Source organism: Sminthopsis crassicaudata, chromosome 3, assembly GCF_048593235.1.
Source record: "Sminthopsis crassicaudata isolate SCR6 chromosome 3, ASM4859323v1, whole genome shotgun sequence".
Classification (NCBI taxonomy): domain Eukaryota; kingdom Metazoa; phylum Chordata; class Mammalia; order Dasyuromorphia; family Dasyuridae; genus Sminthopsis; species Sminthopsis crassicaudata.
Window position 1 is genome coordinate 50,272,867 of NC_133619.1, and position 26,210 is coordinate 50,299,076.

The window sequence follows — 26,210 nt, forward strand, 5'->3', positions numbered from 1 at the left end:
CTTTCAAAGTTTTTTTTGTTTTGTTTTGTTTTGTTTTCTGTGCTTTGAATTAAGGACAGTGTAAGGGGGAAGCAGAGGAACAGCGACCAAACGTTGCAGATGAAACGCCTCTTGATTGACAGCTCCACTTAGACGGCTCTGAATAATCTGGTTGGCCGAAACAGACTAGAGGAAAATATGCAACCGTTATGGACTTGTTCAGCCTTTCAAAAACCATTATTTGTAAATTCCTTTTCCTGAAGCATCCTTCCAGACTCTTCTCTGACGCTTTCTCCCAGAAACGTCCTGCATCCTTGCTGACGCATACTTGTGGCTGTATTCCCACCTCCGTCCAGCGGGGGGCCAAACCGGGGTCAAACTAGAAGTTCGGGTGCGCACGCGCACACTCAGGCGCACGCGCGCCTCCAGGTTTACTGAGGAGTTTTGAGTCCTAAGAGGTGCCGTCGATTCGGGCTTCTGCAGGTTCCCGCCTGAGGTGGCGGAGGAGAAGCCGGGGGAACTAGTGGCGTCCGCGTCCCAGCATGGCGGAGCAGGGCTTGGAGATGGCTTCTATGATACCGGCGCTTCGGGAGCTGGGCAGGTAGTGCAAAGAGACCTTATGTACCTCCTCACCCAATATCCCTCCGCACTTCACCCCCCCCCCCCCCCTGCCACCCAAGTGTTGCCTCCTCCTGGGCCCGGCCGTGTTTTTCGCTCATCCCCCGCCCCCTTCCTTACCTCCTTGGCAACTTCTAGACCCGGAGATCCTGGGACTGGAAGTGGGGTCCGGGCCGAGTTGAGGGGGGAAGCCCCTCCCTGCTACCCTGTCCGGGCTGGGACTCCCGGCACCTTCTGTGTAAAATGGCCGGATGCGTGTTAGAGGGTGGGGGTGGGGGATGGAGGCAAGAATAGTTATCTCCTGGGAGAGTCGGGAAGGTCGGAGATGTCCCTGTGAGTATGTCTGATGTCCCTCCGGACCCAGGTCTGTGTCTGTACATGTCTGTACGTAAGCACTCACGTCTAGTCCGTACGTGTGTGTTTCCATTGCTATTTTTGCATCTGTCTATTTTTCTATGTCTCTGTAGCTCTGTCTGTGTCCATTTCTGTCAGTCCATCCCTATGTCGCTGTCTGACATCCTTCTGTTTTTCCATTTCTCTCTGTTTCTGTCTGTGCACGACTATGGAAGCAATTATCTGTAATTGTCTATTTCTGTCTGGATCTGTGTGTCTGCTATCTGAGTCCGTCTTTGAATGTGTCTAATCTATATGTTTGTATTTGTCCAGATCTACCTTAATATGTTTATGTCTGTCAATCCATTTCTTTATCTGTCAGCTATCCCTGTGTTTGTCTGTGTGTGTGTGTGTGTGTGTGTCTGTGTATGTCTGTGTGTGTATCTAGTATATCTTCGTGTCTTTGTCTACTCAATGGTCCTCACACTTTTTAAATAGGGGCCAGTTCAGTGTCCCTCGGACTGTGGGAGGCCGGACTATAGTAAGAACAAAAGCTCACACTGTCTCCGCCCCTCAGCCCATTTGCCAGAACCTGGAGGGCCGCATATGGCCCGATGTCCATCTATATTTGTGTTTGGGGCTGAACATATTTATGTCTGCGTCTGTTTTTCCATTTCTGTATCTATGTTTATAAATGTCTGTCAATTCACGTAACCATCCATGTGCGTGCATGCAAACATGTGTGCATTGGAGCCAGCTTGTACAGTGCACAGAGCCTATCATTGAATCTTCATTGTGAGCATGTACACCTCAGAAATCAGCCAATGCTACAAATCAAGGCTTGATTTATATCTTTGATGATTGTCTATGCTTTAAAAAGTGATTGGGGAAAAATGGTAATGATGAAGACTAAACTTTAAAAGTGTGCCCTGCATCCCTCCCCCTCCCCCCTCTCCCCAGCTGATTGTTAAACATTTACTAGCACACCCTGTTATAGCTAGTTCTATATAAAACTACATGTAGAATATATGTAACACACGTGATATAAGTGTATATGCACACACATCTATATGTTCTGCAAACATTAAAGCTTTATAGTATGTTAGGAGTCTCAAAGAGATAGCATGGCAATAGTAAATACAGTTACTGGAGGAAGAAAGATATGATTTAGAATCTGGCCTTAGACACATATTAGAAAGTCATGTGTTTCTTCATCTATGATATGGAGGTAATAAAGCCGGTAGAATTATTTTCATGGGATTATTGTAGGAGGTCAACTAAAATAGAATAACATTGCAAACTTTTAAAGAGCACACATCAGCTACTATTCTACTGTAGAAACCTTAGCCACCACACATGGAAAATGAATTAGACCCAGAATTGAAGAGGAAAACAGATTAGATAGTCTTTAAGAAATTGCACAGTTGTGTTTATGACAAACAGCAAAGGGTAGTGGGCTTCAAAAAAGTGTCGAGGAGCTAGAAAGATCCAGATAGAACTTTCATTTTTGATTCATATTAACCCTGAGACCCAGACAAGTCCTTTAACCTTTCAGTCCTCTAGGCAACTCCCTTAAGACTCTGAATTGCACTGAAAATGTTGACTTGTATTGATGGAGGAAATTTCTTTGTCCAGGAATTCCCTATTCCCATGAAATTACAGGTTCAGACCCTATCCCTTATTTGTCCTTTCAAGACACGAAAGGCCCATCCTTTTATATTTTTTGAGGGGAGGGATGGCCCATCTTTTTTGACAAGGATATTTTTCTGGTGATGCTATAAGGCTTCCAAGCATATCAGCCTGAGAAAAATCAAGTTGAGGGTCAATCAAAGGGCAATTGAGATTGTCATGGTGAGAATGAGATAACTTCAGTACATTGCCAACAAAGAATTACACAAGAGAAGCAGTGGATTTCAGGAAAACACAGCATCCCAGAGGAAAAAATGATGAACAGTGTTTAATGCATCAGTTAGATCAGGAAATGTTGCTGCTTGGTTGTGTCTAACTCTTTGTGATCCTTTTTTAGGGTTTTCTTGGGAAAGATACTGGAGTGGTTTGCCATTTCCTTCATCAGCTTATTTCACAGATGAGGAAACTGAGGCAAACAGGTTAAGTGACTTGTTCAGGGTCACATGGCTAATAAATTTCTGAATTTGGATTTGGGATTTGGAACTCTCCTTCCTCCAGGCTCTGAAATCTCTCCACTTCACATCATCTAGCTATTAGAGATCAGGGGGGGAAAGGGCTTCAGATTTGATAATAAATTTTGAGTGATCAATTTGGCAAGTGATAAATTTTGAGAGATCAGTTTGAGTTGATTAGTCAGGTCAGAAGCCACATTACAAAGCTGAGGAATAATTGAGTCAGAAGAAGTAGAAAAAACTCCTTTTTCAAGTAGTTTAGGTGGCATAGGGAAGATAATGATTTGAAAGGGTTTTTGTTTGTTTGTTTGTTTGTTTTTTTAGGATGAGGAAGGTTGGCATATTTGAAAGAAATAAGGAAAGAGCCAGTTGATAAGGAAATGTGGGAAGTAATTTAGCGTTCAGTCTCCTAGAGAAGCTACTCTGGAGCCAAGATGTGGGATCAAGTGTACTTGTAGAGGGGTTGACCTTGACAAGGAAAAAGACCACCTCCTTTATTAAAGGTTAGGGGAAAGAAGGGAGGAGCAAACAATGTCAGTAAAGGCAAGATCTTCAACAGTATATCCATAGATTAGTAATTTTCAAAGAATTAAAGTACAATAGAATATTTAGCATTAAAAATGAATGTGCATTATTTGGTTTTTAATGACTCAAAATATACCAAAGGATCTTGATTAACAAGCTTTTATTTAGCATTTACTCTGTTCCAAGTACTGTGCTAGTTAGTGATAACAAGACTAAGAAAATGAGTCTGCCCTCAAAGAGTTTTTTATCTATCAAAGTCTGTATTTTTATGCATATAGAAGGATTCATGGAGGAAATACAAATAAATAAAAGGTAGCACCTGAACTAAGTTTTGAAAGGAGCTTGGGACTTTCAAGAGATATTGCTGAGAAGGGATAATATTACAGGTATGAGGGACAGTCTGTGCAAAACCATGGAGACTAGAGTTCGATTGTTCTGTTCAGGGAACAGCAAGCAGCCCAATTTAGGACAGGGAATAATGTGTAATCAACTTGGGAAAAATAGGCTGGAACCAATTTGTGAAAGACTTTAAATACTAAACAGAGGAATTTGTATTTTATCTTTAAAGCTATGGGGAGTTTCTGTAGCTTCTTAGGCAATGGAGAAAAGAGGAGAACTGTGCTTTAGCAATATCATTTTGGAAGCTGTGTAGAAGATGAATTGGAGGAAAGGGAGAGACAGGATGCAGAGAGAATGACTAGGAGCCATTGTTATAGTTCTGGTGACAGGTGATAAAAACTTAGATTGGGTTTCTTACTCATAAAAGTTTAAATCTAATTAAATTGATTTTGTTCAGGATTCTGTATGGCTAGTAGCTATATTTGGACTTTATGTACCTCCCCAAATACTTGTTTGTGCTAGTATTTTTAAGATTTGGATTCTTCTCTTGTGAAGAAATATTTAATTTAGATTTTCTTTCAGCTCAATTCAACAACCATTTGTTTGTAGCCCTTACTAGAAATAAATACATCTTTTTGTTTGTTTGTTTTTTGTTTCTGTTTTGTGATAGAGTAGTGGGTTTAAAGAAAGGGTTCTTAATTTAGGATTGAGCCTGTGAATGTGTTTTTTAAAAATTTTGACAAGCATTTCACTATAATTAATTTTATTTGTAATCCTATATAGTTTATGAATTTAACAACAGCAACTAGGTGGCACACAGCATTTAGTATGTTGGGCCTGGAATCAGGAAGACTCATCCTTCTGAGTTCAAATTCAACCTTAGAAACTTACTAGCTGTGTTACCCTGCACAAATCACTTAATCCTTGTTTGCTTCAGTTTCCTCATTTGTAAAACAAACTGGAGAAGGAAATGGCAAATTATTGCAGCAATATCTTTGCCAAGAAAACCTTAGATGGGGTCTTGAGTAGGATGTGACTGAATAAGAAGGATCCATAGCTTCACCAAACTGCCAGAGGAGTCCAAGACATAAAAAGCCAAAGAACTTCTGGTTTAGAGGAAATGATGGGATTTGAAATAATAGTGGGGGGGCAGCTAGGTGGCACAGTGGATAGAGCACAAGCCCTGAATTCAGGAGGACCAGAGTTCAAATCTGGTCTCAGATACTTAATACTTCCTAGCTGTGTGACCCTGGGCAAGTCACTTAACCCCAGCCTCAGAAAAAGAAAGAAAGAAAGAAATAATAGTGGGAGATAAAGTATTGGTCAGTTTTGTTGATTTTTTTTTCTATTTTAATTTTTTAAAAAGAAACTTTGTTATAAGACAGTTTTTTAGTAGAGAGGAGAGAAAGACTTGGAGAATGAAATGTAGGTGAAGTAAATACAAGTTATCAATTAATAAGGTAAAGTAAAAACATCTCAATAAAAAAATCCGATAAAATAAATAAATAAATAAATTGGTAAAATCTAGGCATGTTTTTAGTATCAAAGATTTATAGCCAGAAGAGCCTTAGAAATCATCCTGTCTAATCCTAGTTTTATAAACGATAAATTGAAGCCCAAAGAAATTGGGGACTTGCTCAAGGGGATGAGATATAAATATAGCTAATAGTAAATTCTGTGAGTTGAAATCTATAGATCTTTTTGTTGTTCTATGTGATAGAATAAGAAAGACTGATGATTGTGAACTGACTATGGCCTATGTTATCTCATTTGAGATTTAGTGATTAAAGATACATGGTATGGAAGAACATAAGTAGAGGGGCTAGCTTTAGCTAGCACAGGAAAAAATGTGGGATGAAAAAGAGGGCAATTAAGATGTAAACCCAGAGGATAGAGTAAATTTCAGGAACATTAGTTAAGAGAAGGGAAATTGGAATATATTATAGGGGGCTTGTGAAAAGAGCAGGTTTAGAACTAGGAAAGGTAGCATAATAGAGATTTGTCAGATAGGAATAAAAGGATTGTCTATAGTAGTGGAGTCTTAAGGTTATGTTTGGAGTGGCCCCAAGAGCTTCAGTTGAGACTTCCTCTAGTGATATCCTGCACTGCCATCAGCAAGGAAAAAGATGTGGTGAGCATAACCCATGACTTAATAGGAGCAAAGTTTGAGTGACTATAGGATAAAAAAAACAAATTCTGGAGAATGATTGAGCTGCTTCACTATTGGGTTGAGACTGAAGAGAAAAAGAGTCCAGAACAAGGATGATGGATTACAAGAAAGCTAGAACACCTGGAAATTAAAGTAAGGATGAAGAATAAGTGTGATATACCTTTTACCCTTTGGCTTAGAGATGATGGAGTAGAAGCACAAAACTACATTCATTCTCAGACAGAGCCAATGTGTTGATTATTTAATATACATATTTGTTGTTAGTAACAGGAATAGCAGAGAGAAGTAAAGCGCATTAGACATCCAAAAACAGAAAAAGAAAATAATATTGTCTTTTAAATATATATAATTTAAATATAAACTTGATTATAATTTAAATATAGTTAGTAGACAAGTTTAAGTAGTTGTAGTGAAGTTAAAAATCAATAAAACAGTCTATTTTTTGAGAACATAAGGTTTAAATCCAAGTTAGCTCCCTATTTATGTCAGGATCAGCAAAAGTCCTTGGTCTTTAGGAGAAGTAAAGGAGACAGACAAACCTCCACAAGGCTCACCACCAACCTCCCTTTTCCTCCTCCAAAGTGACTCTGGCTTGTCTTACTCCACCCCCTAATCCCTCCTACAATTATCTGTATACACCAAAAGATGGAGCCAGCACACAATGGTGAGAAGGGCCATTTTCGAAGCATATGCTAATAGAGTATTGTCCAATAGGTAATTAGCCTTAAGTGCTCGGTTGTCTGATTCCAGTGCACCTACTCAGAGTTTCAGCCCTTTACATTTAACTATTTCCTGTGGAAAATGCCATAAGATTACTTCCCTATGTACTGTATGAATTGTGTTAATATTTGATATAACTACATGTTCAATTGACTGAAATCAAAGATGATTTATAGCAGCAGAAAGAGAAGAAAATAAGGTTTAAAAGGAGTAAGTTAATAGGGATAAAGGAAAGAACAGAAAATTGTGGTCAGAGAGAAATTTCAAAGAGTGGGACCATGGAGGTGGTTCATTTAAAACATAGTGGAACTCAACATGTGATAAAGATATGAACTTGAAAGAAGTAAGGCTAAGGTAAATATAAAATTAAACACACTACATGTGTATACTTTTGTTTTGAAATATATTATAAAGCTCTGCAATATTTAGTAATTATTTTATTTTAGTACCAGGCCAGAAGATTATAACACAGTTGTTCAGAAGCCAAGACAAATTCTGTGTCAATTTATTGACCGAATACTTACAGATGTAAATGTTGGTAAGTTACTTTTTTTTTTCTTCACAATATTAGCTTCTTTGAATTGTATGAAATAAATTACTTCATTTTTGCTGTTTTACAACTTAATATTTCTATAATTTTTCATAGAAAATTGTTTTAAGTAAAGTGTTTTGTGTACCACTTTAAAGTATTCTGCAGATAGGAGCTGTTATTATTAGTTTAGTGTCCCTGTGTCTAACTCTTGCTTGTTGGGTTTGTCCCAAATAAAATCAGTCCGTCAAAAGCATTTATTAAACTCTTTTTTGTGACAGGCATTATACTAACCATTTTGAGTGTTTATTTCCTAAAATTATACCTCACAACCCCTTCTCTTCTTCCCCTTCTTCCCTATCACCAAGTGTTTATTTTCATTGGTCTGCCAAAGGGCAATTATATTAGAAGCATTTACTTGAATAGCATAGTAAGGGCATAGTAATAGCATAGAGACCCCAAGTTCTCTTAGGGCACGTGGACTGGTTGGCAATATATAACATGATTGAGAGAATGAGCAAGTAGAGAGCTCTAACATGGAGTTGGGATGAGAAATACACATGAAGATAAGATTCATGTAAGATTCAGAATAAACTTAATGACAGACATATTTGTGTGTCTGAGGAGGCAAGTATGAGATTGCTAGAATGGTACAAGAATACATGATGAATGCAGCTTCCAGAGATCTTACTATAATGCTATGTTCTTTGACTCCAAGTAGAATAATAATAATATGTTGTTATTGTTTTTAGTTGCTCTAGAACTTGTGAAGAAAACTGACTCTCAGCCAAGTTCTGTGATGTTACTTGATTTCATCCAGCATATCATGAAATCTTTCCCCCTTATGTTTGTAAATGTCTGTGGAAGCCATCAACAAAAGGAGGCTGAAAATAATTGTCTTGGTGAGTCTGATGACTTTGGTGAAGCTACCCATATTTTTCATGGAATCTATTGTGCCTCTTGAAATGTATCATTTAGATTGGTAAATTCAATGGGGAAGTTATTGATTTGTTTGAATACCTGCAAAATCTTATCATATTTGTCTTTTATTGAGAATAAGTAGTAATTTTATTGAAGATAGCAGAAGTAATTTAAGTTCCATTTACCTGCCATTGAAATCACTTTTCAGACAAACAGAATTAAAGTAAAGTATGGGTATTATTTGGGATAGTAAATGTGATTTCCTTCATTCCTCTTTTCATGATCCTAACAGTGTTCTTTCCAGCTTGATTTTTTTTTTTTAATTATAGTACATTTGTTTCTGAATATATCCCTACTTCAGCTCTTGCCAATTAAACAGATTTTTAAAGAGATAGAAAAAACAATCCAGCAAAAACAACTTACCAACTGTGTCTGATAATAAAAGTACTATTATATTTTTTAAAAATAGGAAGAAAGTACCATTCGTTCATTTTTTTTTTTTTTCTGGTTCCTCTCTAGGGCAAATCTTGGTCATTTTAACTACACAATTCAAAATTTCATTTCATTATTTTTTATTTGTTGTGGTGATTGTGCATGCTGTTTTTCTGATTCTTGCTCTATCAGCTTATATTGTCTCTATCTCTATCAGCTTATATGTCATTCCATGATTCGATGAATTTTTCATATTATTATTTCAGTGACATCCTATTATGTTCATGAACTACATTTTATTTAGCTATTACTCTTCTGATAGGCACCTAGATTTGTTTCTAATTCTTCATCCAGCTTGATATTTATTTATTTATTTATTTATTTATTTATTTATTTATTTATTTATTTATTTATTTTTTTATTACCAGCTTGATATTTAAAGCTTCCTTTTTCCTGACCCTTTTCACTTTTTGTTAGTCCCCTTGATGGCTAAATGAAGGGTTAAATTATATGATATGATTTTGAATGCTTTAATTTTATCAGAGTGCTTTCGTGTCCTTGAGTTTAATTTTCATACTAATTTCCATTGACACTTAAATACAAGATCATGAAATCTTAGACAGGGTATCAGAACATTTTATCCAACCCATGTTAATTACATTGTCCAGCTATAGGCCATGCATTTTGAGTGGTTTTTAATTTTGTCAGAGTGCTTTCATGTACTTGAGCTTTATCTTCTCAATAAGCTCCATTGACACTTAAAAACAGATACCAGAGACCATCTGATTCAATTCATATTTGAAGAGGATTCTTTACAATATCCTTGAAAAGTGGTCTTAAAACTACTAACAACTTTGTTTGGACACTTCTCTAGTTAATATGGAATCTACTTTCCCAATAGCAGTTTATTTGACTGTTGAGTTTATTTATTTGTTAGGAAATGTTTTCCATACATCAAATTTTAATCTGCCTTTGCAATCTTTTGCTCCTAATTCTGCCCTCTGAGACTCAGGAAAATAAATCTAATTTCTTACTCATAGGAACTTTGGAAGTATAGAGTGTCCAAAAGGCTTAGTGCTGTTCTTTAAGCTTTAATGGAAGCCATAGTTGAATAATTTTATATTTCCCATAAATATTCCTTTCTATGAGCTATCTTCTATATTTTGTCCAATTACTACTCACATGGCATGTTCTCTACACATGTAGAGAACATTTTCTTTGCCCGTCATCCTTTCACCATCTTCTTCATCCTTTTTTAGTTTCCAATTTCTAAGTGTCCTTAAAATGTAGCATCTAGAAGAAAGCTTAGTTGGTGTTTTTTTTTTTGATATGTAATTTTTGCCAGTATAACTGGATTATGCCTGTGTTACTCAGTTTATGAATAGATTGTGGTCTAAAGATTTATTAGCAAGTCAGTTGTTTGAAAATTGCTTTTCATCCTTTAGATTGGTCAGGTGGCCAAGTCATGTTGGTTCTGTTTCAAATATTTCTCAAATCTATCCCATCTGCCATGACCCTAGTTCAGGCTCCTTTTTTGTCCCTCACATTGTTGCAATGATCTCTTTATAGGTTTCTTAACTTTGAGAGATCCTACATACAAATTGCTGTTCTTGATGCATAAATTTTCTTCTTCACTTCTTCACTCAGAAACTATTAGCACTATGTTCAATAAATAAAGTAGAAATTCTTTAGATGAAATTTGAATACTCCTGCAATATGACTTCTTTTTATCTCTTAAGCTTCATCTTTTATTAATTCTCTTCATGTAGTTATGTGAGCAAATGAAACTATTTGCTGTTCCTAAATGTAGACATTTTCCCTATTCATATCTTTGTTCAAGCTTGTTCCTATTCCAGGCATGCCTTCTTTGCAGGAAAACTTGAATGGCAAGGTACATATGTATGTTATTCTTTAAGTGGTGGAAAGCCACTTAATTTATGAGCAGAAGAGTGTTTGAGAAGGGTAAATTTGAATAGGTAGAGACTAGAATCAGAGAAAATAGTTAGGATTTCATTAATAAAATTTAGACCTGAAGTAAAGTTCATTTGTTTTAGTCTTATGATTCAGATATGGTTACAAAAAATTTTGTTTTACTCCACATTTTTTATTATTTTTTTTGACATACTAATTATATCCTTAACTGTGCATAGGAAATGTAGATTCTTGTTAAAATATATGCATCATTGCCATTTAATAAATATTTAGCAAATAAATTTGCCTCTGTATATGTATTTATGTTCTTAATACTTTTTTTTTTTTAACTCAAAGAATTCAGTCATTGGATTATGACAAGACTTTTTCGAATTGCTGCGACTCCATCCTGTCATCCATTACACAAGAACATTTGTGAAGTCATCTGCTCATTATTGTTTCTTTATAAAAGCAAGAGTTCAACGATTTTTGGGGTGCTAACAAGAGAATTATTATATCTTTTTGAAGATTTGATTTATCTCCACAAAAGAAATGAAATGGGACAAACCATAGAATGGCCAGTGACAGTGAATAGATTTCTAAGTAACCTAGATAAACACATGGGATGTTTGCAATCTGCTCCTCTGCAGTTATTGAGCATGCAAAATGTGGAGTTTATTGAAGTTGCGTTATTAACAATTCTCAATGACATTATTGCTGTTGTGTTTTTTAGAAGACAGGAACTTTTACTTTGGGGGATAGGTTGTTCTTTGCTAAAGTATGGAAGTCCTAACATTAAAACCTTAGCAGTTTGTCTTTTGACCAAGGTCTTTGAACTTGGGGGAATACCAGAACAATCAACAAATACTTTTTTCAACTCAATTTTTGAATTACTAAAAAATGTTGTAGAAATGGATGTAGATCAACTCAAACTTTATGAAGAACCCTTATCACAGTTAATGAAGTTGATGTTTCCCTTTGAAGCAGAGGCTCATAGAAATATAGAACCTGTGTATCTGAGTATGTTGCTGGAGAGACTCTGGCTCCTCTTTGAAGCAGGTGTACTTGTGAAGCTTAAATCTGAATTGTTGAAATCTGCTTTGTGCCACTTGCTACAGTATTTCCTTAGGTTTGTGCCAGCAGGTTATGAATCTGCCTTAAAGATCAGGAAGACCTATGTGAGCAACATTTGTAGAGTTTTTGTGGATACACTTGGAGCACAGGAGGAAGGAGAGGTAGGTAATTTTGACTTATATGGTGGATATGGACCTTTATCATTGGCTGTATGTAGTTTTATCATTCATTTTTGTATATTGTGTTAGTGAGGAAAGTTTATTTTTCAGAAATACCTCAAATTCAGAGCCAGGACAAAGTATTATTTTCCTCAATGCAGCATACCTCACTATTTTATATTTAAATATGATATCAAAGGAATTGTTCACTAATTATATAATTAAAATATGTTTTTGAAAGGTTTATTTGCTTAAATTGACATAATTGGTTTTTTATATTGGTAATGAAAGGCTGATCCAATGCACACTGGTCATCAGTTTAATAGACTCTACTCTTTTAAAAGATTGAGATTGTCAATAGAAAGTAGATAAAATAATATTGTATCAATATTAAGTAAATAAATAGATTAACAGTTTCCCTCATATATTCATTATTTTCTATATTCTTTTGTTTTTAAATTTTGTGTCCAGGTTATATACCTCCCACTTCTTTCCCTCTCACTGAGAAGGCAAACAATATATCAATTATATTATGTAAAAGCATGTAAAACTTTCCATATTAGCCATATTTTGAAGTGAAGTGAGAAAATTATACTTCAGTTTGCATTTGGAGTTTGTCAGATCTTTTTCTGGAAGTAGAGTAGCCTTTTATAAAAAATTCCTTCATGCAAAAATAGCATGCAAATCATGGCAAACAAATATATTTGGCTTTGAGAGTTAAGCAAATGCTTGCCATCTAGGGGAGGGGGTAAAGGAAAGGAGGGAAAAATCTGAAACACAAGGCTATGCAAGGGTCAATGTTGAAAAATTATCCGTTCATATGTTTTGAAAAAAAAAAAGTATAATTAACCAGTTAGGCATTATCTTGATTGTTTTTCTTAATAGATAGCTTGGTTCAAACCCAACTGAGTTTTCCCAGTAGAAATAATAAATAATTATCTGTTAGAATTTTTTTTTTTTTTTGAGAAAGAAAGATGGCCTGTTTATTGAGAGGAAGCATAGTTTTAACAAAAATAATAGAAAATAAAGATCTGTCATATGTGTGTTGATAAATGAATAAAAGACTGATTAAGATCTTTGACAATGTGTTAAATTTATTATGTAATAAGTCACATATGAGGTCTTTTTATTTCCCTCCTCTTTTATATTATTAATCAGTGTAAGCATAGTTGCTAATAGAGTTTCTTAACTTTTATTTCCAGTATTTGTTGGGCCCACTTTATGCAGCATTAAAACTTGAAAGTATGGAAATCCTTGAACAGATTCAATGTGAAACTCAGCAAGATACTCCTTTTAATGATGAATGGAGCAGCTGTAGTACTGGAATACCTCGAAAAAGGCAGCGACTAAGTTTATCATCAAAACATTTCTCTAACTCAACAGGACAGGCAGAAGAGTAAGGCTGTAATTCTGTTTGTGTTTAGCATGTTAATAGAGGCTTATTAGCACTTCAAAGTTAAATACTTGCTTTTCATATAACTTAAATATATCTAATTTGTTTTGCTTGTTAAAGGAATGCTTTTGCATTCATACTTACTGTGAAATTGAACATATATATATATATAGATGGATACAGATATTTTAAGTGATTGTACAAGTCTTCCAGTCTCAAATTTTTCTTTTCAAAATACTTAAAGCCATGAGATTACTTTATAGACTAGTAATCTGTGAAGTTCAATATCAGATATTATTTTATTTAACCAACATTAAGACAAATACTAGATCAGAAATTATTTTTTGCTATAAAACTAGTTTAGTATGTATTTTAATATTAAATACTTTTTTATATTATGTTTAATTTTTTTTTTTGCACTGGCTTTCTACTTGAGTGAAAGTATTCTGAAGTTGTTATTATTAATTATAGAATTAAGCATGTGGACATGAATGAAAACAACATGTTGTGGAATGCACTGATCAAGAAGGCAGAATCTCTTCTCATTCTCCTTGAGCAAAATAATGTGGAAAGCCCCATTATTCAGACATTAGAAGGAATTGTTGTCATTCTGCAGTTGACTGCTCTGTGCACTGTTCACTGTTCTCAGCAAATCTTGGACTGGTAAAAACAATTTAGAATAACTTCTTATGTCTTCTTGGTGAGGGTCCTGGCCTGTAACTAACACATTTTCCTTGCATTGAAGAAATTTTATTAGGAGGCCTTATCTGTTCATTTCATTGGGTTATCTGCACATACAAAGCCTTTTGTTGATTGGTTATATGTTGTTGAATTTTAAAGCCAAAAGGTACTTTAAAAATTATCTAAATTAATTACATCTTTTTGCAAATGAGAAAAGTGGAGCCCTAAGACATCAAAAGATATACCTAAAGTTTCATAGTTAGTAGCAGAGTTTCTCACTGAGAAGGAGAGGAGATAGTCTGTAGCTAGTGGACTTGATGGCACTGATCATGGATTTTTTAGTCTGGGGGCACACAAGCATGTTTTTAGACAGTAGGTAGGAAGAAATTGAAGATGAGAATGGTAATGGTGGTGGGGTCAGTGTTCTGGAGAAACTGAGAACGGATAGAATTAAGGATTCATGGGGCGAAGGGACTTTGGCAAGGTGAAGGTCACCTCTTCCCCAGAGACAGAATGAAGAAAGGAATGGGGCAAGGAAACCTCTTGGGTGATGTGAAATGAGAAAGGTGGCAAAAGGGAACTTGGCAAGTGGCTTTTTTTTCTTAGGAGGTAGAGATAAAGAGGAAGTCTGCTCCATTACTGCCTTCTAAAGTGCTTGTGACTATTCTCTTGTCTCCAGGATCATCATACATTCTGTTTGGCTTTTAAAGCCTTTTATAACCTGACTTTCTTACCTTTCCAGGCTTCTTATGCATCCCAACCCAACAAAGCACACTTTTCAGTCATGTCCTATAGTGGGAGGGTGCCCTGGGTGGGTGGGGGTACAGATTGGAGACAGAAGGCTGACGCAGTAGTTCAGTTGAGAGATGCTAGAAAGGTAGAATCTTCAGCTCTTGCCAGCGGACTGGGGCTAAGTGTAAGGACTCTCGGGGATTGGCCCCTAGGGGCCCAAGGAGTGGGGGGGGGCAAGCACAGGGCCCTCAGGGTAAGAAAGTCTGGGGAAGTTTATGGCATAGGGGATTGTTCTATTTAAGATGCCTTTGTCTGATAGGCTCTTGAGAGCTTGAGTCTGGTTTCATGATTTGTTTTCCTGTTTCTCTCAGCTACATGTAAATAAGAGTGCAGAAGGAGGTTAACAAAATAGTCTGGGATTGAGGATTTGACTCGCCATAAGGAAAAGAGGGAGGGGTTTCAGAATAAAGGAGAGTGGGGAGAAACTGGTTCAGCGAGATGGTGAGCCAGGACAGGGAGGACAGTGTGCCCTCTGCATGGTTGGTCACCTGAAGGAGAACTGGGGGGTGGAAGGAATGGAGGCCAAGGTGAGGAGGGCGCTCTCTGAGGGGGAGGGATCATAAGGCTAGGAATGAGGAAGGGTTAGGATCAGAGTTTTGTGAACGCAAGAGTTGAAGGGATGTTACAATCAGGGGTCACACCGTCTAGCTCTGTACCCGAGGTGGCATAGCAGATTGAGGAACTGGTAAATTAAGGTATTTGGAGGGTATCTTCGTGCATTTTGACATGTCCTTATATGTGGTCAGGAATTGTGGTAGCTAGAAACTGAGCCCAGAAGTGAGAATCTAGAAGTGGCAATGGGAACTCAATAAGGGTTGTTTTGACTCCCCTGCTACTATTGAGGATTAAGGGTGTGTGTGTGTGTGTGTGTGTGTGTGTGTGTGTGTGTGTGTGTGTGTGTGTGTGTGTGTGTGTGTGTGTGTGTGTGTGTGTGTGTGTGTGTGTGTGTGTGTGTGTGTGTGTGTGTGTGTGTAAGGGTAAGGGTCTACAGCTCTGGAAAAGGCTGAGAATGCAATGTTGTCAGCAGGAAGCCCAGTCTCAGTGAATGTCAAAATATGGGAAGAATTGGAAGGGAACAAGTTTAGTATGAAGGTAATTTTAATTATGCAGCACACATTTCAAAGAAGGGACAGGCAGTTCAGTAGTAGCACATTGAAGCACACTCACATCTGGGTAAAAAGTTTAATTTAAAGATAGAAAGTTCATTTAAGACCAGAACCAGGAGATCATTATACACTTCAACAACAATACTGTATGAGGATGTATTCTGGTGGAAGTGGATATCTTCAACATAGAGAAGAGCTAATTCAGTTCCAGTTGATCAATGATGGACAGAAACATCTACACCCAGAGAAGGAACACTGGGAATTGAATGTAAACTGTTTGCACTATTGTCTTTCTTCCCAGGTTACTTTTACCTTCTGAATCCAATTCTTCCTGTGCAATAAGAAATTCGGTTTTGCACACATATATTGTATCTAGGATATACTGTAACACATTTAACATGTATGGGATTGCCTGTCATCTAGGGGAGGGAGTAGAGGGAAGGAGGGGAAAATTTGGAACAGAAGTGAGTACAAGGGATAATGTTGGTTTAAAAAAAAAAATTACTCATGCATATGTACTGTCAAAAAAATTATAATTATAAAATTAAATTTTAAAAAAAATTTTAAAAAAAGAAAGTTCATTTAAAATGATTGCATTTGGCATACTTATATACTATTTGCATATTTATGTTGGACTTCCATTGGGATTAGAATGAGCTAGGTACAGAAAAATTTTGAAGTCTTTATGTAGTTATAATTATTTTTTGGCTTTACTGGTTTTGAACGTTATCAAACAAGATGTTATTCTGATATCTTTTTTATTTTTCATTTACAGTAGTTTTAATTATAAAGTCATTCCCCATAAACATAAGATGAGATCTTCAGACTTCGTAATGAATGTACAAATAACTTGGCTGTCTCTAGATTTTATCACAAGAATGCTTAAGATATGTAAATGCCTATTAGAATCTGTTCAGAAGCCTAATCTGGAACCAGTGATTGACAGAATAGTGAAAATATTTGATGCTTTGTTTTATATGCAAGGTAAGTTGTGGAAATAAGCAACAAACTGGAGAAATCTTTAAAGATAAAATCAATATATAATAGGCTTTCTTTATTGAGTTACTGATATCTAAAATTTAAATTCACATATTTTTATTTTTAATGATTTAATATTTTATTTTTCCTGAGTTACATGTAAAAACATTTTTAAAAAATTTTGAGTTCCAGATTCTCTTCATGTTTATCTCCCCCACCTTGAGAAATCAAGCAATTTGATACAGCTTATACATATATTGTCATGCATTTCCTTGTTAGTTTTGTTGTGAAAGATGACCCAAAATAACCCCAGGAACCATAAAGAATAAGTATACTTTGATCTGCATTCAAAGTCCATCAGTTCTTTCTCTGAAAGTATGTTTTTCATTATAAGTCTTTTGGAATTGTTTTAGATAATTATATTACTGAGAATAGGTAAGTCATTCACAGGTTATGTATCTTCAAAATACACAAAGGTGTTTCTTAGATTTTTGGTTTATTTATTCTGCTATATATTGCTTTATTGTCCTTCATATAAATAGTTAAAAGTAATTCCTTTGGTCTGTATTCCTGTTAGTGAAATATTTAAAAAAGTTGAAGTGTCTAAAAATTCATTATTTAGGTGATGAGCCTCTTGGAATATAGCTCAAATGTTTCTGAATGACCTGCAGGCCTTTCAGCAGGCCTATCATATTTAAAAAGCTTTGTAGCTTAATATAAAACCTGTCCTAACTTGGTAATTTAGTCTTAAAGAAACCAGAGCTATCTACACACTAACATTAGACATGAGAATTTTTTTGTCACATATAATAATATGCTAAAGTTTATTTATACTAACATCTATATGATTTGGTTATGCAATACATACATTTTTTTAAAAGCAAAATTATAAACATAAAAAGATTGAAATGCAATTAATTACCTATTGTATATGGTTTTTTTGTTTTGTTTTATTTTTCAGTAAAAACTCCATTTGAAGATAAAATTCTGGAGGATTTGTGTGGAATGTTATCTCTTCCATGGATTTATAACCATTCTGAAGATCCTTCACTAAAGTTGACCCCATTTGGCACTGACCTTTTGGCTCTTAGTCAGAGTATTTCAGATAGTTTCTGTAAGTGTACAGATAAAATTGTACCTTTTTTATTGTTCTTAATATTAGTTTTCTCTTACAGCTTAAACTATATTTTAATTTTAGGATACTACCTTTAATAACATTAGGTAAATGTATATGCTATGTTGATTGACTTTGCAACAAGTATTTTTTTTTTTTTAATTTGGTAGAAGTAATGTATTAACAGTGACTTAGAAACCAATTAAGTATTCCATTTCTAATATAAGCTAATTGTCCACCAGTATTGAATTGGGTTTTTGAGAACATCTTTTGGCCCTGCAATGCAGAAAGAAGATAATTGACTTATATGACCAGAAGTCATGGATTCTTTTTTTTTTTTAATTATTATTATTATTATTATTATTATTATTATAGCTTTTTATTTACAAGATATATGCATAGGTAATTTTTCAGCATTGACAATTGCAAAACCTTTTGTTCCAACTTTTCCCCTCCTTCCCCACCACCCCTTCCCCCAGATGGCAGATTGACCAATACATGTTAAATACAATATATGTATACATGTCCAGACAGTTATTTTGCTGTACAAAAAGAATGGGACTTGAAATAGTGTACAATTAGCCTGTGAAGGAAATCCAAAATGCAGGCAGACAAAAATAGAGGGATTGGGAATTCTATGTAGTGGTTCATAGTCATCTCCCAGAGTTCTTTCCCTGGGTGTAGCTGGTTCAGTTCATTACTGTTCTATTAGAACTGATTTGGTTCATCTCATTGTTGAAGAGGGCCACGTCCATCAGAATTGATCATCATATAGTATTGTTGCAACAAGTATTTATAATACACTGATCAATAAACTTCATTTTTTCAGCACCCCATGCACAGTCACAGTGTATATACCTTCTCACTTTGTTCCCGAGAAATATATATCTTGAATGGAGAACAGCAGTATATTATTGGGCAATGCAAAGCTCTCATGAAATAATTCGTGCTAGTTGTGTTAGAGGATTCTCTATCTTATTACATCAGCGGAGTAAAAATTCTTACAAAAGAGTTCCCAAGATTCTCATGTATGTATTATTTTGTTTTTTTAGATTCTATAATATAATCAACCTTTTAAAGTACTCAATAAATGTTTGCTGATGATGCAGAGGGCATAGCAACTTTAGTTTGTAAATCTGTGCATTTTTTTTACTATAGTCTATTCCTGATTGGTGTTTTGATGTATGAGTGTGTTAATATTCCTGACCAGGCCATATAAATATCCAGAAAGATAACTTATTTTTCCCCTCCTAAATACAGAGACAAAGTCAAGGACGATTTTGGTAATGTCAAAAAAGAATTTGCCACTGTACTTGGACAGCTAATTTGTTCTCTTTGTGGCTCATTTGAGTGGAAGAGTCCTTTAACAGAACCTCTCTCTGAGGATGGAAGTGTTGGTACCTTCTGCAAGAACCTCACAGTTGCTTCTGATTGTGAACAGTCATTATCTCTACTGAAAGCTTCTATATGCAAGCCAATTCTTTTCTTGCTGAAGAAAAAAGTGCCTAGTCCAGTAAAATTGGGTAGGTGTTGGTGTGTTTAATTATCTAGTTTGAAATCATCTTGGGCCAGTAGGGATGGAAAAAAGTTTCACCAAAGTAAATGATAAGAATTTTAGCAAAGGTTTTAAAAATACATTTCATAGAACTAAAAAACTGCTTTCTAAACCATTATGCTTATTATTACCATTAAATTCATCATTGTGTTATTAGTATTGCTAGTACAAGTACTTCTTCCTCAAAATGAAATTATCTCACATTGTTATAGTATAAAAGTATGTTTGTCACAGTAATGCAGTCAGATAGATAGTGAAGGTCTCCATTTTATAAATAAGGAAAATAAAGGTCAGACTTGATCAAAGTATTAGGTTTACAGGTTAGTCATTTCAATTCAATTGAAGAAAACCTCACTGTCACACAGTTTGTCACTAACGAAGTCAGTCATTCCCATTTAGCTTGCCCATAGGAAGGGTTTACTACATGAAATCTTAGACCAATAGCATAATGGCTTGTATTAACTATATGTTGATAATCTTTGATCCCCGTAACCTTTGAAGGAGGTGATATGATTATCCTTTTTTATAGATGAAGAGAGTTTGTGACCTGCCTAGGGCCACCTATCTGAGACAGAATATGAACTCAGGTCTTGCTGACTCTTGAGTCTAGCATCCTATCCTCTACAATATTAAAAGGGATATATTTTGAAAATTTTAAAAATCATTTGTCTTAGTATTATACATTGAAATAGTCACATGAGATTTTGAAGCTTTTTAAAAGATGCTCTCTAGCTCTGTTCAGTACTTATTTTAACTTTTTTTTTTTGACTGAGCCATTGAACACTGGGTAAATCATACGAAAAATAGCTGGAATGATGACCTCATGATTGTGAGGTTTTTATTCCAATATAAATGTAAAATAAAGTCTTTTTTCATTCTTGTTATCATTAAAAATCAACTTAGAATTTATATTGTAATGTATTTTATTCACTGACATATTGATAATAATATTTCTTACATATTTTAAAATGTGTTAATTAGATGTGATATATATTTTACCTTTAGCCTTCATAGATAATCTACCTCATCTTTGTAAGCACCTCAATTTTCGGGAAGAAGAAGCAGATGTGAAAGTAGTTCTTGGCTCTTTATTAAATTTAATGGAAGACCCAGACAAAGATGTGAGAATGGCTTTTAGTGGAAATATCAGATATATATTGGAATCCTTGGATTCTGAAGATGGATTTATAAAAGAGGTTAACTTTTAATTTCTCAACATTGTCATTATTGTAAATCTAAATCTAAAAACATCTTTAATGATTTATTAAACATTTTGTTAACAGCTTTTTGTCTTGAGAATGAGAGAGGCATATACACATGCTCAAATATCAAGAAATAATGAGTTGAAGGATACTTTGATTCTCACAACAGGGGACATTGGAAGGTATATTTGTCTACATATTTGTATTATTACTTGTTTTCCTCTAAATTCATGACGACTTGCTGTGTTTTGCCGTATATCAGGTGTAACAAAATACTATTTTGCCAACATAAAATGGTTATTTTAGACTAAACTTTGCAGGTAGTCATGTTCTTTCTCCCTTATTGTATTTATGGTTTATGGGATCATTGCTTTAGAACTGGAAGGATCTTTAGAGGTCATCTAGTCCAGATACTTCATTAATAGATGAAAGAACTGAGGCCTTGCTCAGAGTCACACAGTCAGTGGCTAAGCCATGGTTCAAATCCATTATGTCACTACCTGTCTCCTACTCCCTGATTCTCAGTCTTTAAGTATCTTTAGCTTACTCTTCTTTAAAATGTTTGATTTCTTTGTTTATTGCTTTCCATGAAAACCATGTAGAGTTAATATTTAATGTTGAATTAAAGGACAAATAGTGATAGGTTTATATGTATTGAGACATGTCTTCTCATATTAAGATCAAAATTTTTTTAGTGCAATCTGTGAAGAATGAATGTAATCTTATAAGGAAAAGCCTTTGTTCCAAAAAAGGAAGTGTGACTACATAGAAAGAGATAACTTGATAAATTCATACTAATTTTTCTTACTTATATGTGAAAATCCTTTTGAGAAAAATTTTATGGGAAGATAGGTTTATTTGGAGGGAACTTAGAAAACTTGAGATACTAATAAAATCTTTCATCTTTTAAGGGCGGCAAAAGGAGATTTGGTGCCTTTTGCACTCTTGCACCTATTGCATTGTTTGTTGTCCAAATCACCATCTATTTCTGGAGCAGCATACACAGAGATCAGAGCACTAGCTGCAGCCAAATGTGTTAAACTGCAAACTTTTTTCAGCCAGTATAAGAAACCAATCTGTCAGGTAAGAGTCAGTATCCTGGTTGAATATAGATATCTGCTCTTTGATAACTGCCAGAAGCACATTGTCTACAGCATCAGTTTAGCTTATTTTTCTTAGAAGTGGAATTCCATTTAGGGCTAAAATATTGCCACCTTACATTGTAATAGCTATAAAGAAATCTATAGAGGTCTAGAACTGAGCAAATGTAAGGTAACCTGGCACCTGAGGCTAATTACCAGTTGGACAATTCTCTATCACCACATGTTTGGAGGATGACCCTACTTAACTATTCTGTGCTGGCTCCATAGGTGGGTATGGACAAAGGAGGGGAAGTGAGATCAGTGGGTGGAGTAGGAGGAGGAGATTGATTCATTCTCTTGGTGGTGGAGAGAGATGAAGGAGGTGTGGAGATTGCTAAATCTAATCCCTTGACCACTACCGCAAAAGACCAAGAATAAAGACTTTTGCTTATCCTAACTCCTGATTCTAAGAGATCTGGGGTCTCAACAAAATCCAAACGTATACCTATGTGTACATGAATATATATTATTACATATTTGTGGTGATTTGATGTGTTTTTCTTTGCATTACTTTCTGCCAAATGAGCAGCCTTGCTTTTTATTCTTAGATGATGCCTTTGTTTTATGGTGGTCTTTAGTGGGTGGGGGAAGGGGAGATTTTCCCATAAGTCATAATATGGCTTACTTTTCTTAATGAATCAATTCATATTCAGAAATTCAAGTTTTTAAACTATGGTTGGGTTTTTTTTGTGTGATAGAAATTTTCCTTCTAGTGATAGAAACTGATATTTAAATTGTTTATATTCTAGTTTTTGGTGGAATCCCTCCATTCCAGCCAAAAGACAGCACTCCCCACCACTCCCTGTCAGAATACTGAGATGAGAAAGCAAGATGTTACCCATCAGCAGGAAATGACACGAAATATCTTATCTGAAATTTCCAATGTTTTTGATTTTACTGATAGTAATCTGTTCCTTACTGTAAGTTGCAAAATATGGTTTATTTTTAATTTGACTGTTTTTGTTCTGTCACTCGTTCTCTTATTATTTTTATTTTATTACTTTTAAAATTAGACTCATTTACATATCCATAAAAGGTTTTGTTATTTAGAATTCTGAATTTCATGGATTTTCTTGTAACTTTGATTTGAACAAGTAGGATATATTAAGGAACCTAAATTCATATTGTTATGCAATTACAAGATGAGTGGTCAGCTGTTTTTATTTCCACTGTAGCATCTATCCATTTAGTGGGCTAGGCATCTCAGAGATACAGTGGCCTCCAGTAATGATCTGGAGTCAGGAAGGCCTGCGCTCAGATTCAGCTTCCAGCACTTGATTAGTGTGAGAGACCTAGGTACAGGTGACAACTTCCACTCCTGTTTCCTCAGCTGTAAAATGGGACCAATAACACCTATCTTCTAGGGTTGTGCCTGACATGTAATAAGTGCTTCAGAAGTCCTAGTTGTAATCATCATTATCATCATTACTATTACTATTATTCTCTAGTAAATGTTTGCTGAGTGCTCAGCTCTGTGAGCAGCAATACAAAGAAAGGTTACAAACACCTTCTCTTCAGGGAATTTCCCATTTACGTAGGGTTACACAAAACCTGCACATAAAAATTAAGTAACAATTTAAGAGTTGAAATGACTTGATCCTAAACTATTTCTAAATACAATTTATATTTTTTTCCAAACAAAAGGCAACCTCCCACAATAAGATATGAATTTTTAAGTCCAAATTCTTTCTTTTTCTTTTTTTTTTTTTTTTTTTTTTTCTTTTTTTTTTTTGCTGATGCAATTGGGGTTTAGTAACTTGCTCAGGGTCACACAGCTAGAAAGCATTGTGTCTGAGGCTGGATTTGAACTCAGGTCCTCCTGACTTGTGCTCTATCCACTAGGTCATCTAAGTGCCCCCAACTTTTTTTTACAAATGGGGAAACTGAGGTATAGAGAGGCTAAATGATGTCCCCTTCCTCATCAAATATAAGAATCAACTTGAATTTTGATGATGACATTAAGGACTCCAGCATAGAATATTTTTCTTATAATTGATAGTTAAAGAAAAACTTGATTTACAGGTTCTCATTCAGATTAGACCCTTGAGGACCATGGACAAAAGTAATATATTTTGTTATATGTAGCCTAAAAAGGAAATAAGAGACTTAAGATGCTTCCACAGTTTCTAATGTAACCAAATTATCTTCACTTTATGTCCTTCGAAAGAGGAATAGTAGTATAAAAGTATTTGAATTGGACTCTACTCTAAAGTCTAAAATTGAGAATCTCATTGGACATTGTGGAACCATTGTTCTTCATAATTCAGTACATTAATTTTTTAGTCTAAAATAGTTTGGTAAAAAAAGTAAAATCTTTTTAGCTAGTTATCTCAACATTTTCCATTTCAAATGTAAGTTGAAAAGGTTTACACAGTTGCTATGAGGAGTGAAATAGAATCAGAAAAAGTTAAAAAGATTGGTGTGCAGCTGTGAATGCCAATTCAAGAATCTCTTGCATTTCCTCTTGGACATTTCCCCTTGGTGTCTTCCAACTCAGGTTGAACTTAACATAGGAACTTAAGTTAGCACAAAAATACTTTAGTATCTGGAATATATACTATCCAGAATTCTGCCATCTAAATAAATGTAATTTTTAATTTCTTTATTTAGAGGACATTACAAGTTCTATTACCTGATCTTGCTGCCAAAGCAAGTCCAGCAGCCTCTGCCCTTATTCGAACAATAGGAAAGCAACTAAATGTAAACCGAAGAGAGATACTAATAAATAATTTCAAATACATCTTTTCCCACTTGGTCTGTTCTTGCTCCAAAGATGAACTGGAACGCGCACTTCACTATCTCCAGGTAATTTGATATTTGTCAAATATTTTATGGTTAAAATTTAAAAAATATTAGAGGAATTCTTTTGGATAAGGAAATAGAGAGAAACAAACTGTAGGTCCTAAAAGAAGGCAACTCCCCTTTCCCCACTCCCCCCCAACTATTATATATTATTTAAATCTGTGTCTTGATCTATAATGTGTAGCTTATTGGGAGAAGTAGGCTGGAACCAGATGTTGAGGTGTTTTTAAATGCTAAATAGAAGAGTTTGTTATTTTGTCCTAAAAACAATGGGGAGCCACCATAACTTTTAGGACAGAGGAGTGATATGGGCAGGCCTGCATTTTAGGAACATTAGTTACCAATTATAGGAAGGTTAGATTGGAAAGAGGAGCAATTGAGACAAGGAGACCAAGTCAGAGGCAGTTGGAACAAGCCAGATGAGAGGGAATGGGGACTTGAGTTAGGGCTATTGTAGTATAGGTAGAAAGAAGGTGTTTTGATGAGAGAATCACTAGAACTTGGTAACTGATTGACTAGGAAGGGTGAATAAGAGTGAACATTCAAACATAATGGTTAGCTTGTGAATCTGGGTGACTAAAAATGGTGATCTGTTTGGCAAAATAGAAGTAATTGAGGGGAAGGTTGGGCTTAGAAAAAAAATAGAGAGCTCTATTTGAGACATATTCAGTTTGAGATGTCTGAAATATTCATGTAAAGATATCTACAGGCACTTAAAGGTGAGAAATAAGGGCTAGACATAAAGATGTGGGAATCGATCTAGAAATATGAATTGAATCTTTGATATCTGATAATATCATTGGAAATAATATAGAGGAAGAAAGAGAGTCTAGGACAGAGCCCTGGGGTATTCCCTCAAATGGAGTAGATGGAGTAGTATATTGATAAAGATCCTGTAAAGGAGACTGAGAAGGAGAAATCATGATGATCCAGAGAGGAGATATCTGTTTATTGACCTCTTGCAATCTAGTTTTTGTACTTTTCCCCTATTCCTCACTCAGTAATCTGCTCTTTTTGAAATCATCAGGGTTCTCTTTATTACTAAATTTGGTGTCATTTTCTCAGTGCTTATTCTTCTCCTCTTTCAAAATGAGGTCGTGATCATCATTTTGAAACACTTTAGAAAGGCCAGGGATGAGTGCTGAGGAAAGGCCATAGGATTTGCATTGAGGAGATTCTTGGTGATCTTGGGGAGAGGGGTTTCAATGGGTTGGTAGGAGACAAAAACCTAAGGGTTGGTGGAGGAGGAGAGAGCCAGAGTAGAATGGTTTAAGGATGATCAGATGAAGGGGACTTGGTTGCATTTGTGAGCAACAGAAAGGAAACAAGGAGAAGCTGAATGTTCTGGAGAGAGGGAGAGAGTGCTTAAAGGGGGCATGCTTCCAAGAGGAAATGGGCTTAAGATCACAAGAAGAATTTAGCAAGGAAGATGTCCCCTCATCCTCTGAGGGAACTCGTGGCTAGAGTTTTTCATTGAAGTATAAGTTGAGAATAGAGAGGTGTCAGAGCTCATTGTTAATGAGTAGTGAGTAGGGGATGAGCATAGAGGACCTCCTCATCTTCTTTGACGTGTTCTCCCCCCTCACTCACATGTT

At 35.4% G+C, this 26,210-nt stretch overlaps 1 protein-coding gene across 1 annotated transcript in view; it reads left to right on the top strand.

The window, feature by feature from the left end:
• The first annotated feature begins 425 nt into the window (after positions 1-425).
• ATR (ATR checkpoint kinase) overlaps positions 426-26,210 on the top strand; it is a 102,835-nt gene continuing 77,050 nt past the window's right edge. Inside the window, exons 1-15 of the mRNA XM_074298438.1 lie at positions 426-580; positions 7,272-7,363; positions 8,107-8,256; positions 10,976-11,853; positions 13,053-13,246; positions 13,715-13,906; positions 16,598-16,806; positions 17,762-17,914; positions 18,744-18,942; positions 19,175-19,437; positions 20,475-20,665; positions 20,753-20,853; positions 21,583-21,754; positions 22,563-22,733; positions 24,424-24,618. Coding sequence (XP_074154539.1) covers positions 522-580; positions 7,272-7,363; positions 8,107-8,256; positions 10,976-11,853; positions 13,053-13,246; positions 13,715-13,906; positions 16,598-16,806; positions 17,762-17,914; positions 18,744-18,942; positions 19,175-19,437; positions 20,475-20,665; positions 20,753-20,853; positions 21,583-21,754; positions 22,563-22,733; positions 24,424-24,618 — 3,219 coding nt within the window. The 5' untranslated portion in view covers positions 426-521. The remainder of the gene's footprint in view (positions 581-7,271; positions 7,364-8,106; positions 8,257-10,975; positions 11,854-13,052; positions 13,247-13,714; positions 13,907-16,597; positions 16,807-17,761; positions 17,915-18,743; positions 18,943-19,174; positions 19,438-20,474; positions 20,666-20,752; positions 20,854-21,582; positions 21,755-22,562; positions 22,734-24,423; positions 24,619-26,210) is intronic.